Source organism: Saccopteryx bilineata, chromosome 1 (assembly GCF_036850765.1).
Source record: "Saccopteryx bilineata isolate mSacBil1 chromosome 1, mSacBil1_pri_phased_curated, whole genome shotgun sequence".
NCBI lineage: Eukaryota > Metazoa > Chordata > Mammalia > Chiroptera > Emballonuridae > Saccopteryx > Saccopteryx bilineata.
Window position 1 is genome coordinate 62,733,360 of NC_089490.1, and position 15,481 is coordinate 62,748,840.

Below are 15,481 nucleotides of genomic sequence, written 5' to 3' on the forward strand. Positions count from 1 at the left end.
GAGTACTTCCCTATACCTCTTCCCCTTATTTGAAACTGTGTACACATTTTCTGAATTATTTTTACTTCCCAAGTTTATAAACAACTGACCTGAAATCTGACTTAGTTGAACTTTTGTCAAATAAGCCTTATTAATGCAGCATAATAATTCAGCTGCTGCTAAACCTTATCACTTCTGCATAGTAAAAGCCAGGGTTTATTACACATGTACTCCGCGATGGGCACTGGTCTTAGTTCTTAAACCATGCATTTTATTGTCTGGCACAAGAGTCCTCCAAGGTATTGAAGAATGGAAATTGGGGAAAATAAGATAACTTTGGTCAAAACTGATGATGGGGGCATAGCCAGGACTTCAAACTCATCTGACTAATTTTATTACTGCTTTTAATCTCATAAATATCACAAGAGGATAGCCTGACAAGCAAGATTAAATGAAAATGACTGATGTTGGGCAGATAAAGTTATTTTTTCTCACCCTTATTGTTCAAGATGGCCGTTGCCCTCACGTGATACAACTAGTTGCCCTTCTTGCTTGGGATGGGCATGGTTATGCTAATGTGTGTTGGGGGAGGGCTTTCACTCCAAAAGGTTTTTGTTTTTGTTTTTTTTAATTTATTTATTTTGGAAAGGAGAGAGAGAGGGGGAGAGAGAGAAGGGGGGTAGGAGCAGGAAGCATCAACTCCCATATGTGCCTTGACCAAGCAAGCTCAGGGTTTCGAACCTGCAACCTCAGCATTTCCAGGTCGAAGCTTTACCCACTGCGCCACCACAGGTCAGGCCACGCCAAAATGTTTTAAAAGGAGGAGCTAGGAGGCCATTTGGGGGAGAATGGCCACATTCTTGTAGGGAAAAGGAGCCCAGGCTGGAGCCGGGCAGGGAAGCCACGTGGAGAGGCAGCCAAAATGGTGGAATGGGGGAGGGAGAAGCCAGTTCATGAAGGAGAAGGAGATGGGGAACAGAGGTGAATAAGACTGGTGAGGTGGAAGCCTTTGATTCTAGGAAAACTCGGATGAGTCAGCAGTGGCTTTGGGAGCCCTGAAAGGAAAGTGTTTCTCGCTGTGTTTATATTCTCACTCTCCGGGTGAGAGCTAGGATTAAAGGAAAATGAAACACCAGTTTTTGGCTCTGTTGCTTCATTACCATCATTCCGAATCAAATGCAAACCTATGCTGGCCAGGTGGCTGTGATGGCGACCGCAGTTACTGGCTCTACACCTGAGTTGCAGAGTATTTTAAAGGAAATGCAGGTTTTTAGTTTTGAGAGTATTTTGCACTGGCACATACATGGTTACTTAAAAGTAAATTGTGGCCTGACCTGTGGTGGTGCAGTGGATCAAGCATAGACCTGAATGCTGAAGTTGCCAGTTCAAAACCCTGGGCTTGCCAGGTCAAGGTACATAGCGGGGTTGATGCTTCCTGCTCCTCTCCCCCTTCTCTCTTTCTCTCTCTCTATCTCTCTCCTTGTCTCTATTCACTAAAATAAATAAATAAAAATTTAAAAAAAAAGCACATGAAATGTGTGTTTTTTAAAGTAAATTGTGTTTGTTTTTTAGTTAGGATTCAACTCACTATAACCTATCAGAAAAGTAAAGAAAAATTTTCAGAAGTGTCACACCTCAGATGTTAACAATGTTTTAACAGAATTCTTACCTTCCTTTGTACTATTTTTAGTTACTCTTTTTCTAGACTGAATTTCTCTTGCTTATAAGTAATATTCGGAGAATAAACTAAAACATTTAAAAATTTTAACCATTGAAGAAAACTACATTTAAAACTTCCAAGTAAATGTAATGTTATGCGATATAGACAGACACAAACACAAATTACATTCATAATCAGAGAAAAGTAAACATTTGGTGAGGTTTCATGACTGCAACAACTAGTTTCTACTACTCGTATTTCCATCTACAAAGCCATGAAAACAGGAGGATGAGATGTATTTTAAAGCGTGCGTGTGTAGAGCTGGCCGGCCTTAGCAGAAGCTCAGCTGACATTCCTGAGCAGGCTGACTGAGGCTCCAGGTCACCTGCTTCTAAATCCAGCTGGTCTCCAGGGAGCAGCTGGGAACTGGCAACCCGCCTGCTTCCTGGGCTGTTGCACACATCCCCGCCCTCCCCCACTCGTAACTAGGCTGGCTCCTTGGCAGCCCAATAAAACAGTCTGAGAAAACCCTAGGGCCCCATTTGTGACCCAGACTGGTTCTCACTGTACGTGGTGGTTTCTCAGGATCACTGCACTCAACCACAGAAAAACAATCCAACAGGACCCAGTTCCCTCCTCTTTCACTCCCCTCCTTCCTCATGTTGTTTTAGCTGGGTAAAAGTAACTCGGATGAATGTCAATTACATGAACAACTTACCACTTATGTCTAATTATCATATGGCACAATAATGATTATGCATATAGTTAAATACGTGCCCGATTAATTGTGTTGCTCATTGTATTTGATCACCACGGCAGCCTAGAATGTGATCAGGGGTACATTCAGCTTCCATGGCTATTTCAAGGTCATACACTTACACTTTAAAAATAATCAGTTACTGTGGGACAATAATCTTAGGAAATAAGGTCTACTTCTAAAGCCAGATGACAGTGTTCAATAATGATAATAATAGTAATAATTATAGCAGCTACATTTATCCAGGATTTTAAACCCTCACTACAGTCCTGTGAAGTATCACTTCCCCTTTTTCATAACAAGGGAATGTGCATGCACATGTGTGTAACACAGTTAACAAAGAGAATCTGAACTGAGTGGGCACAGGATTTTCAGACAGAAGAGAGAAATGGTGAGACTGAGACTCTCACAGAAGAAGAGGCTATATCAAGCAGGTCACAGTGAGTAAAGAGGAAGATGAACAAAAGCTTAAAGTCATCAATGATTGGATGAGGTTATAAATCCAACATAAACAGACAGAAACAACTTGATGTCTTAAGAGACAAACTAGTTCATACTCATTCACTGTATGACACCCACTCAGCACATTTATAATTATGTGGAATCGTTTCTATGTCTGGTGAAACAATCATTTTTCCCCACTCTTTGTTTATTTTATATGATTTTAAGTGTACAAAAAGTTCTGTTTCCTAAGAATGTAAGGTCATAATAATAAACAGGTCATGTTTGCTTTGTTTAAAATTCTCTGCTGCCCACAACAGATGATAATCAAATTATATTATTGAAGGGATCACTGTAAGTTACTTAAATGTCTAACCACTATGCTGTACACCTGAAGCTAATATAATATTGAATGTCAACTATAAATAAGTAATAATAAAAAATAAAAAGTATATTAAAAAAAAAGTAGTTATGCCCAGTACAAAGGAGAAAATAGAACTGTTGTTAATATGAGATATTTATTTAGAGTTCAAAGATTCTATTAGCCTCTCCCAAGTGTGTAAGATATTACAATATGATTACCGATTTTCAGTACAGAAATCCCAGGAATCAGTTAAGCTTGAGTTCAAATTTCAGTTCTGTTCCTATTGACAGGGTGAGTAAAGATTAGAAACTTAACCAATGTGAACCTCAGTTTTCTCATCTTTAAAGTGGGGACAGTCATTCCCAACTCATGGAATAGTGGAGAATTAAATGATATAATGTATGCAATGTGCCAGATTAACTGTGTTGCTCATTGTATTTGATTACCACAGCAATAATGTATGCAATGAGGTTATTAGCAAAATGTCAAAAATTTATTCGATATTTATTATTGCATGCTAAATATTATATTTATTTATAGATCTCAATCATTTAAAACAAAAATATTAAAACCTAGTAAGTAAATGTAAAATGTCTCAAAGGTACCTGGGCTTTAAAGAGCATTTTATGAATTTGACACCACAGGCAAGAGAAGTGAAAGCAAAAATTAATGAATGGGACTACATCAGACTAAGAAGTTTTTGTTCAGCAAGAGAAATTGATAACAAGATAAACAGACAGCCAACTAATTGGGAAATGATATTTTTAAACAACAGCTCAGATAAGGGCCTAATAGCCAAAATATACAAAGAACTCATAAAACTCAACAACAAACAAACAAACAATCCAATAAAAAAATGGGAAGAGGATATGAACAGACACTTCTCCCAGGAAGAAATACAAATGGCCAACAGATATATGAAAAGATGCTCATCTTCTTTAGTTATTAGAGAAATGCAAATCAAAACTGCAATGAGATATCACCTCACACCTGTTAGACTAGCTATTATTAACAAGACAGGTAATAGCAAATGTTGGAGAGGTTGTGGAGAAAAAGGAACCCTCATCCACTGTTGGTGGGAATGTAAAGTAGTACAACCATTATGGAAGAAAGTATGGTGGTTCCTCAAAAAACTGAAAATAGAACTACCTTATGACCCAGCAATCCCTCTACTGGGTATATACCCCAAAACCTCAGAAACATTGACTTGTAAAGACACATGCAGCCCCATGTTCATTGCAGCATTGTTCACAGTGGCCAGGACATGGAAACAACCAAAAAGCCCATCAATAGATGACTGGATAAAGAAGATGTGGCACATATACACTATGGAATACTACTCAGCCATAAGAAATGATGACATCGGATCATTTATAGCAAAATGGTGGGATCTTGACAACATTATACGGAGTGAAATAAGTAAATCAGAAAAAACCAGGAACTGCATTTTTCCATACGTAGATGGGACATAAAACTGAGACCAAGAGACATTGACAAGAGTGTGGTTGTTACGGGGGGAGGGGGGAGAGGGAGAGGGAAGGGGGAGGGGGAGGGGCACAAAGAGAACTAGATAGAGGGTGACAGGACAATCTGACTTTGGGTGATGGGTATGCAACATAATTGAACGACAAGATAACCTGGACATATTACCTTTGAATATATGTATCTTGATTTACTGATGTCACCCCATTAAAAATAAATAAATAAATAATAAAACAAAACAAAACAAAAACAAAAACAAAACAAAAAAAAAATGTCTCAAAGGTTATGAAAGAGAATCATGGCTTACTTGTAGCCTTTAGGAATATTTTACTTACCCATAAATACAAGAGATGTCAATAACCACATCGATCATGTCACAGCAGAGCTCATAGGTTTGCATATCAACTGGGGTACTATCAGTTGCAATATAAATTTTACTGACTACATCAAATAGAAATGCCTTTTCAATTCCAGAATTCTGAAACAAAAAGAAGATGCTGACTTAAAGCAACAGCTGATTTCAGACCAGGTGATGTTTACATAAAACTATATGTCATCCTCTATGTAAAACATGAAAGAGCAAAAAATAAGTTACTAAAATTTTAGGTTGTTCCATTTTATTTACATTTTAAACCTCATTTGTTCTATACTTCTTTATAATGAACCTGCATAAAAAATGGGAAGTAGAATTAAATGGTGACCAAGTAAAAACACTAATTTTACTCATTTTAAATTTAAAAATAAATTTAAGAAATCCAAACAAGCAAATCCCAAATTGTGTAGTGAGAATTAATGTGAGTCCAACCAACAGGTCTGCCTCAATTCTACTCTGCGGAGCAGGACTAGAGCTGGTAGTACCTGGGACTCATTCAGCCAGCACACGATTCAGTGTTAACAGTATGCGTATTATTGCCAAATCAACTTTTACGCTCCCTACGTCTGGTTGGGCTCTATTAACCCTGCATGATTGTCTACAATTTGAAGAAACACTCCAATTATACCAGTGAAGTATAGGAATTCATTTGGGGGGTTCAATTTTAAAGGATCCAAAACAAACTGTAGGAGCAACCTGCAAAAGTAGTAATTCAGTGACCTAGAAATATTCTAAGAGTAAACAGAAAAAAGGCCGTTTTCACTCTTGCTATGTTTTTCTTAAATTCTGTATATGACGTTTAAGACAGTATTTTTTTACTTACTGAGATAAAGATGTTTAGCAAATTCTCCAGGGTAGGAAGTTGTGGAATTAGTTTCTGAACCACTTTGCTAAAAGCTTCAAATATTGAATGATCATATATGCTTGTCAGATAAAAGCTGAAAGAGGAAACAATATTTCATCACATTTTCCCCTTGACAGGAATAGATTGCTTAGGCTCTGTCATAACACCAGTACCCTGGCCTTCGGTATCTACACTTTATACACACACGTTCTGGCCTCTTCAGAATTCGAAAAGGCTACAGTAAAAACTGAACATGTCTGGCCCTGGCTATATAGCTTGGTTGGTTGGAGCATTGTCCCAATATGCAAAGGTTGTGAGTTTGATTCCCAGTCAGGGCACATACAGAAACAGGTTGATGTTTCTGTCTCTCTCTCCCTTCCTTTGTCTCTAAAATCAATAAATAAAAATGAAAAATTTTTTTAAAAACAACATGTCTTAACAGGCCATTCCTCCCCACCACCCAAAAAGCAAGAACTGTGCCCTTTCTTATTGGCTGACTGGCAAGCTTAAAAATGCACTGTAGTGCTCCCTTCGGCATCATACACTAAACTGGAAGAGACAGAAAAGATTAGCATGGCCCTAGCAAAGACATGCAAATTTGTGAAGTATTCCATATTTTTAGAAAATGCATTTGTGGCCCTGGACAAACTGGTTCAGCGGTAGAGTGTCAGCCCAGTGTGTGGAAGTCCTGGGTTCGATTCCCTGTCAGGATATACAGGAGAAACAACAATCTGCTCCTCCACTCCTCCCCCCTCTCTCTATTTCTCTCTCTTCCCCTCCTGCAGCCATGGCTCAATGGTTCGAGCAAAGTCCACACACACACACTGAGGATGGCTCCATGGCCTCGCCTCGGGTGCTTGGTTAAATAGCTTGGTTGCTGAATAACAGAGCAACAGCCTGGTCAGGCAGAGCATCAGCCTGTAGGGGCATGCTGGGTGGATCCTGGTCGGGGTACACACAGGAGTGTGTCTCTGCCTCCCCACCTCTCACTTAAAAAAAAAAGATGCATTGTATGTGTCCATATCAGCTTCCTTCTATTCCGCAAGAGCATAAATTCCAGATCATCTGTACACATGCCTTGTAGGCTAGTAATGATTATCTTATTCATATGAAGTAACTAATTTTTTCATTTTCCAATTTGCAAAATGAATGATACATGTAGCAGCCCACAAAAATATGATAAGAGTTGCCTGGCCAGGTTGTGGTGCAGTGGCTAGAGCGTCAACCTAGTATGCTAAGAACCCCAGGTTCAAAACCTCGAGGTTGCCAGCTTGAGCGCAGACTCATCTGGATTGAGCACGGGGTCGCCAGCTTGAGCGTGGGATCACAGACATGACCCCATGGTCGCTGGCTTGAGCCCAAAGGTTGCTGGCTTGAGCCCAAGGTCACTGGCTTGAGCAAGGGGTCACTGGCTCGGCTGGATCCCCCCTTCCCCATCAAGGCACATATGAGAAAGCAATCAATGAACAACTAAAGTGCCACAACTACAAGTTGATGCTTCTCATCTTTCTCCCTTCCTGTCTGTCTGTCTGTCTCTCTCAAAATAAAAAAGAAAAGAGAAGCCCTGGCCGCATAGCTCATTCAGTTAGAGTGTAGTCCTGACACCAATATTGCCAAGTTCAATCCCCAGTCAGGGCACATACACACATCAACTAATGAATGCATAAAAAAGGTAAAACAAGTTGATGTTTATTTCTTTCCCTCTCTCTCTCTCCCCCTTCCTCTATCTCTCTAAAATAAATTTTAAATAATTATAGGGAAGTTTTTGTGAATATTTTTATTTGAATTATCTTCAGAGTTAGATACTATTTATATTTACCAAAAACAGTAGTCCTGGTTTATTAGCTCAGTCAATTAGAGCATCTCCCTAAACGACAAGGTTGTGGGTTCGCTCCCCAGTCAGGGAACATATGGGAAGCAACTGATGAATGTGCAACTAAGTGGAACAACAAACGGATACTTCTTTCTCTCTCTCTAACATCAATCAATAACTTTTAAAATAAATAAATAAATAAAAGAATCCGCTCTGGCTGGTGACTCAGTGGACAGCGTGTCAGCCTGATGTATGGATGTCCCAGGTTTGAGTCTCCATCAGGGCACACAGGAGAAGCAACCATCTGCTTCTCTCTCCCTCCCTCTCCCCCTTTTTTCCCTTTTCCCCTCCTACAGCCAAGGTTCAATTGGCTCAAACATAGCCCTAGGCACTGAGGATTGTTGGGTTGTCAGCCTCAAGTGCTAAAAATAGCTTGGTACTCGAGCATCAGCCCCAGATGGGGTTGCCGGATGGATGGATCTGGTCGGGGCACATGTGGGAGTATGCCTCACTATCTCCCCTCCTCTCACCTAAAAAACAAAACAAAACAAACAAAAAAACCCTGTAAACTTCAGTATCAATTAACTTCCTGGATTATGCTCATGGGTTTTATGCTACATATTTTTCAAACAGGAGAAGAACCTTAGCTTAGACCACTTGTTTTAAAAAAACAAACAAACTTTTTTTTAAAATCCCACAGATTCTCCCAAAGATTAGAATTAGCATATGGAAAGCTTGCTTTTCCCACATGCAATTCCTTTGCCTATAGTACAAACTGGGGTAAAAAAGTTAATTGAATGTCCATGCAAAATCACTTGTGACTTTGGATCCCAAATCTGCTTTTTTCATTCATTACTATGACCTTGAGGGGTTCTGTTCTCACCTGAGGTGAATTTTTTCTAATCCAGCATCTGCAAGGTCATCGTTTGCCCTCTGATGAATATCTCTTTGGGTTTCAATTTTGTGGTCATCCGACAGACCATCCACTTTGTGAATGAACACCTCGAAGTTGATGTCAGTGTTCACTTTGTAGGCCCTGGTCACTGTGAGGTGCAGCCGGGCCAAGGCTTCCATGTAGTCATCCTGGGAACAAAGACACACTCCTGTCAGGGGAGGCTGCCTTGCTCTCTACTCCCTTCTCAGCTGCCTTTCACATGCACGTTTTCTTACTCCCAGGCTTGCCGAGATATGCTTGACAACTAGATATTGTACAACAACAAAGATGTTTCAGTACATGTATGTATTGGGAAATGATCCCCCCAATCAAGCTAACTAACCCTTCCAGCACCTCACCTCACAGTTAACCATTGTTTTCCTTCCCACATTCATTCTTACTTTGGAAACCTACAAAAATAGCCTTAAAAAAAAAGCCCAATAAAAGTTGGTTTCATAGAATTCAAGTTTGAAAACTTAAGTTTTGCCTGACCAGACGGTGGCGCAGTGGATAGAGCGTCGGACTGGGATGCAGAGGACCCGGGTTCAAGACCCCGAGGTCGCCAGCTTGAGTGCGGGCTCATCTGGTTTGAGGAAAAAGCCCACCAGCTTGAACCCAAGATCGCTGGCTCCAGCAAGGGTTTACTCGGTCTGCTGAAGGCCCGCGGTCAAGGCACATATGAGAAAGCAATCAATGAACAACTAAGGTGTTGCAACACGCAATGAAAAACTAATGATTGATGCTTCTCATCTCTCTTTGTTCCTGTCTGTCTGTCCCTGTCTATCCCTGTCTATCCCTCTCTCTGGCTCACTCTGTCTCTGTAAAAAATAACTAAAAAAAAAAATAAGAAAACTTAAGTTTTGTTAACAAAGAGATAAAAAAAAAAGGCTGGAAAAACACAGCTGTAGGCAGTTAGGAGGAGCTTGGTGATAATCATGCAGATCAGAGTTGCAATTTTGTGAATTGAAAATTACAAAGGTCACCTGGGACCTCCCTTGGAATACAATTCCTCTGAGTTTTTGAGTTTCTTGGTAAACTGTAATAAACTATTAGAGATGAAAACATGATATGGTCACTGGGAGAATGAGGAAGGAGCCAGGAAGAAAAAAAAACATTAAGAACCACTGGTCTCCAGCAACCAAATCGGCCCACGCCTGTTGTTTGTAAGTAGAGTTTAATCAGAACACAGCCACGCTCATTTGTTTACATCGTGTCTATGGCTGCTTTCATGCTACAATGGCAGCTGAATAGTTTTTCTCTGTGGAAACTTCTCATAAATAGGATAGACTGCAAAGTGTAAAATATTGACCATCTGGCCCATTACAGAAAAAAACTGCTGACCATGGTTTACAATACAATCATTGCTCCAAGTAACACAATACTATTTTCTTATCCTTCCTACAGATGGTACCTATATAATCACATATTGCTCACAAAAATTAGGGGATATTTTATCGCTTCATATTCATTTTGAAATGTCCCCTAATTTTTGTGAGCAGTGTGTAATAAACACCTGCACGTGCACCTCTGTGCTTGAGAAACAAACATGAGACACTGCAGCCCTGTGTTTCTCCCCCTCTCCCCAGCCCACCGCATCACTGCCCCCCCATCCTCCAGAGATGAGAGTTTATTCTCACTCATCTCTTTAGACATCACTACATACATATCTACCCTTACACAACATACGGAACTCTTACATCGTTCTAATATTTACAAAAATATCAAGGTACATGTATATTATAGTTTGCCTTTTTCACTCAACATTATGTCAGTGAGACAGACATTGAAGTGCATAACTCCTTTTAACAGCTTTACAAAACTGCATTGCATAGGTGGTCTATAATTTATCATTATTGACAACTGTTGATGAGCTTTCAGAATGTTTCCAGACAACGATAATGTAGACGGTTTTATACATGCGTCTTTATGTCTGTGAGTGAGTTTTGAGGGGCAGGTGTTGAGTCATAGGAATGAGCACCCTTCATTTGACTCAGTAAGAGTGTACGAGTAACCAAGGATCCAGGCCCTCACCAGCACTCAGTCTGATCTCTTCATTATTGCCAGTATGAAGGTGTGAACAGGTCTTATTTTTATAGCAAAAAAAGAAAAGGGACCTGCAGGACAGAATTTAAACCTAGACAAATACAGAAAAGCCAGTAAATAAGGGCTTGTTTCTGGCATTCTTCTATTCCCCAAACTAAATTAATAAAATTGTAACCCTAGTCTCTAGACCAGGGGTAGCCAACCTTTTTATACCTACCACCCACTTTTGTATCTCTGTTAGTAGTAAAATTTTCTAACCACCCACGGTGATTTATAAAGTAGGGAAGTAACTTTACTTTATAAAATTTATAAAGCAGAGTTACAGCAAGTTAAAGCATATAATAATAATTACTTACCAAGTACTTTATGTTGGATTTTTGCTAAGTTTGGCAGAATAAATCTTTATAGAACAACTTACTATAGTCAAATCTATTTTTTTATTTATACTTTGGTTGCTCCGCTACTGCCCGCCATGAAAGCTGGAACGCCCACTAGTGGGCGGTAGGGACCAGGTTGACTACCACTGCTCTAGACAAATCAAAATATTAAAGTTCCTAAGAGGAAACTGCAATATGAAGAGAACAAACAGCAAATGAAATCTTTCTCGTCCTCACACTCTAAAGAGTTGTTTAAAATGAAAGAAAATTTTGAACACTGGGATTTAATAGCATTTTGGGAAAATTCTAGATGAATAATTTGCAGCACTTTTTAAATACCTTGAAGTATTCCAAATAGAAACTAAATTTGCTACTGTACGGTTCCACATATATGAAATTCTAGAAAAGGCAAGCTGATCTCTAGTGATAGAAAGCCCGTCAGCAGTTGCCTGGAGCTAGGTTTGGGGACTGTCTGCGAAAGGACACAAAGGAACCTTCTGGGGTGGTAGAAACACTCTGCATCTTGATGGTGAGGTAGTTCCAAGGTGTAAACAGGGGTCAAACTCACTCAACTGTTCACTGAAATGAGGGCATTTTATTGTATTTACATTAACCTCAAAAAAAGTGTTATTGTTTATGTGTGTAACACAAGCAAGAGGGGAATGAAAGGGACATGTCTATGAGCAAAACTAACCAATGTCGAAAGAGCGTATCAGTAACAACTAACTGATTAAGTATTACCAATGACATTAAAAAGAAGAAAATACTTGGTATCTTAGAGCAGAAGGATTCTGGATATTTTTTTTCCCTAACACGTTTGTTATTATCCTCTACAACAAATAAAGAAAAAATACACTGCCTCGTTGCGATCCCAAATCAGATCTAGGATTTAAAGACATTCCTCAGGTCCACATGGAATGGCTCTGGGGGCCGCAGGGGCCTAGAGATCCAGTGCATCTGTGGGCCCTGCTCGGGGCTGCTGGTAGCACACCTGTAGGTTGTGGGAAATGACTCTCAATGCTTTCATTCTCTTATTTCACAACATTCTGTGAGGACACATTTTCTCCCTGGTGATATATTTATCTGGCAATCCTGTTACTGAGGAATTCACCAGCAAAAAATAAAAATATGAGGTGTAGGCCCTGGCTGGTTGGCTCAGTGGTAGAGTGTCAGCCTGGTATGCAGGAGTCCCGGGTTCGATTCCCAGCCAGGGCACACAGGAGAAGCGCCCATCTGCTTCTCCACCCCTCCCCCTCTCCTTCCTCTCTGTCTCTCTCTTCCCCTCCCGCAGCCGAGGCTCCATTGGCGCAAAGTTGGCCCGGGCACTGAGGATGGCTCTGTGGCCTCTGCCTCAGGCACTAAAATGGCTCTGGATGCAACAGAGCGGTGCCCCAGATGGGCAGAGCATCGCCCCTGGTGGGCATGCCGGGTGGATCCCGGTTGGGCACATGCGGGAGTCTGTCTGACTGCCTCTCCATTTCCAACTTCAGAAAAATACAAAAAAAAAAAAAAAAAAAAAAAAGAGGTGCAGACCAACAAAGCAATGCTTAGAAATAAAGACAATGATGCTGAAGCTTTGCTGAGATACTTCCCTATCGTGCGCTCTTCTCTTCAGTGCTTACAAGCTCCTCCTGTAAAGATTCTCACAAATAAGATTTTTACAGCTGCTTCCAATAGGGAAGTATAGTACACAGACTCTGAAACTGCTTATTTAATTATTTTATACGTTTTAGGTAAATGGTAGGTCTCAGCAATGTTTCTCCTACCCTTTTTGAAAAGTATAACTTAAAAAGATGAATTTGCAAGCATTCTTCTACCTTAGTCCCATAGCTAAAGAAACAAACAAACAAAAATCCAAGAAACAAAATAAAACGAAAACACATTTTAACAACCCAAACTAAAGTCCACTTTCATGTTCAGGTAGAATTAAAACCAAATAATGGTTGCAATTTAAAAACAGTGTACCTATTTTAGCCCCATTATAGCCCGCGAACAAACACCTGAGATAGATCTGTTTTTGGAAATTTGAATTCCATAAATGCAAATTGCTAGACAAGCACAACATGGTACTGCAGTTAAGTATTTACTTACTAAGCAAGCCACTGTCTTGACATGGTGAGTCGTCTGGTTGGAATCTACTCACTCACTGGCTGACACTACCTAGTTCAACTACTACAGAAAGAGCAGCCATGTGACTTAGGGAAAAAGTGTAGCTCAGAAGAGTCAGATGAGCGTGCCATCCCTGGAATCTCACCTCCCATGCAAGGGCATGTACACACTCTGGCCGCTCTGCTCCGGCTCCCGGCTCCCTAATTTATGGTGCTGGCAGACCTGAGGCAGAAAGGCAGGGGATACTGCCAAGGCCACAGATGGGCCAGAAAACAGGTCAGCGTAAGTGGGACAGCCAGGAATGCAGAGAATGACAGCAGGCCCTGGACCTGATGCAGGTGTCTACAAGCATGCATTTCGGGATGGGTGCAAGGCAGGAGAGGCACTGCTGTTCCAAGATCAGGCATTGGAATTTAAAGGCTCCCCGTTCTATACCCCAGCACAAAAGAAAGAACCCTTTCCAACCATATGGCCAAGCTCCCACAGCTGCACTAGAAGTCAAGTGCAGTTGCTTGAAACTGACAGGCTGTAGTTGAAAATTTGATTATTATATTAAATTTCTCGTTCCAGGAATGCTATCTGGCACAAGCAGTCTTCTCAGAGAATAGTTTTCCAAGCGGGGGCTGAGAACCACTATGTCTAAGTCTTCATATTGCTTTCTCGCTAACTACTCTGGTGCTCCTGCAAGGGCCAGGAGTGAATGGTCCACCTGTCTCTTTGGAGATCTAAGTTTCAGGAAAATGTCTGGACCTGAACTGAGAGCTTGTTTAGTGCATTCCTGTAGGACCTGTTGCCTTTTATACCCCCACAGCTGCAAAAGAGAGCCCTTGGGAGGGCTTTCAGCTGGGCCACACATTACGGACACTTTGTAAGATACTTGACCATGGAGAGTCTGGAGGGCACCAAGGTCCCGATCCTGCTGCCTGTGCTCCTGCTTATACTGACCTGCCCAAGATGCACTGGTGGTCTCACTGCTTCCCTTTCCAACCTCCCCTTTAACACAGGCCCTGCTCCCACTTAGGAGAAAGGCTCGGGTATACAATCCCAGGGTTCCAAAGAGACAACTCAGAAAGCTGGTCTGAATAATGGATAAAGTAAATGACTCTATGCCTGAGTAGTAAGTCAAAGAGCTCCCAATTTTTTGTTTTTAGCAAAGTTAAGGAAAACCCAATAGCACGTGTGTTGGTAAACGACTAAAAATAATTTTTTTGTAATAGAAAACTGAGCAATTTAGGGAACATAACTTGGAAGGAGTTTAAGTAATTCAGTGAATGCTACACCAAAACTCACCCTATATCTACCTACCGATTTATAAGAACGGGGCTTCTCACACTTATATCTATACAAACAGGACACAAAAATAGCATCGATGCCAACTCCTGTCTTATTCAAGCATGCATACATGAATTCAGTGGAAAAATATCCACCTTCTTAATTAAGAGATATAGTTACCTCAAATTTTACATTATATTTAACCTATAAAATACATAATGGTAATGCTGTCTTTTTCAACTGTGCACTAGCAATAGTTACAATAATTTTAACTCAGAAGAAAAAATTTCATTCTCGGAACTTTATCTTCATAGGAAATAGTAAACATTATAAAATGTAAGCATATTTTTGTTGCACAGAACCTATGATCTTTTATAGGTGTCCGCTGGAGTATCAGAGGGGGAAAGATCAGTGCTGTGTTCGGCCTATATGGTAGCCCCCCCCATTTGAGGTTTCCCAGGCCTGTGACTTACTGAGATGTACACAGCCACACAACTCCCTAACGTCATCGCCTGTTGGTCAGGATTGTATGAAGGGAGACTTCTTTGCAAACCCTGACAGCCCCCATTGAGAAATACTTGCTTGGGAAAGGGACCTATTTTCAATGCTAAAAACCAAAGCCTAAACCAAACCATCACAAAGGAAATCATTTGGACCCAGGGGAGTGACTGCCTCCATGGGGGACAGGAGCCTGCTGTCCCACTGTACCCAAGACTGAGCTTTACCTGGGAATCTATCACAAATATCAGTGCTCCTGTTCCCCGGAAGATCATCTCATAGTCAAATGTAGGGTCAAAAAAGTCAATCTGTCCTGGGAAGTCCCAAATCTGAAAATTCACAAAGGAGCTGTTGGAAACATCTTCCCGGCAGATCTTGTTTGTGCTCTCCAAGAACAGTGTTTCGTTGGGAGACATCTTGTGAAAGACAACTTTCTGAATCGATGACTTGCCACTTCTCCTCAGCCCCATGAGCAGGATCCTCGGCTTCACCTCGGTGCTGAAGGGATCGCTGAAGTCCAGAACTGGAGAAAACC

General features: G+C 40.8%; 1 protein-coding gene and 1 pseudogene across 1 annotated transcript in view; one reads left to right on the plus strand and one right to left on the minus strand.

The window, feature by feature from the left end:
* The window catches only part of RRAGD (Ras related GTP binding D), a 47,717-nt gene that overhangs the window by 11,269 nt on the left and 20,967 nt on the right, over window positions 1-15,481 (minus strand). The window contains exons 2-5 of the mRNA XM_066254263.1: window positions 15,174-15,469; window positions 8,597-8,796; window positions 5,880-5,994; window positions 5,019-5,161 (exon numbers count right to left, since the gene is read on the minus strand). Of these exons, the coding sequence (XP_066110360.1) occupies window positions 5,019-5,161; window positions 5,880-5,994; window positions 8,597-8,796; window positions 15,174-15,469 (754 nt within the window). The remainder of the gene's footprint in view (window positions 1-5,018; window positions 5,162-5,879; window positions 5,995-8,596; window positions 8,797-15,173; window positions 15,470-15,481) is intronic.
* LOC136321725 (U6 spliceosomal RNA) lies at window positions 6,425-6,520 on the plus strand (annotated as a pseudogene).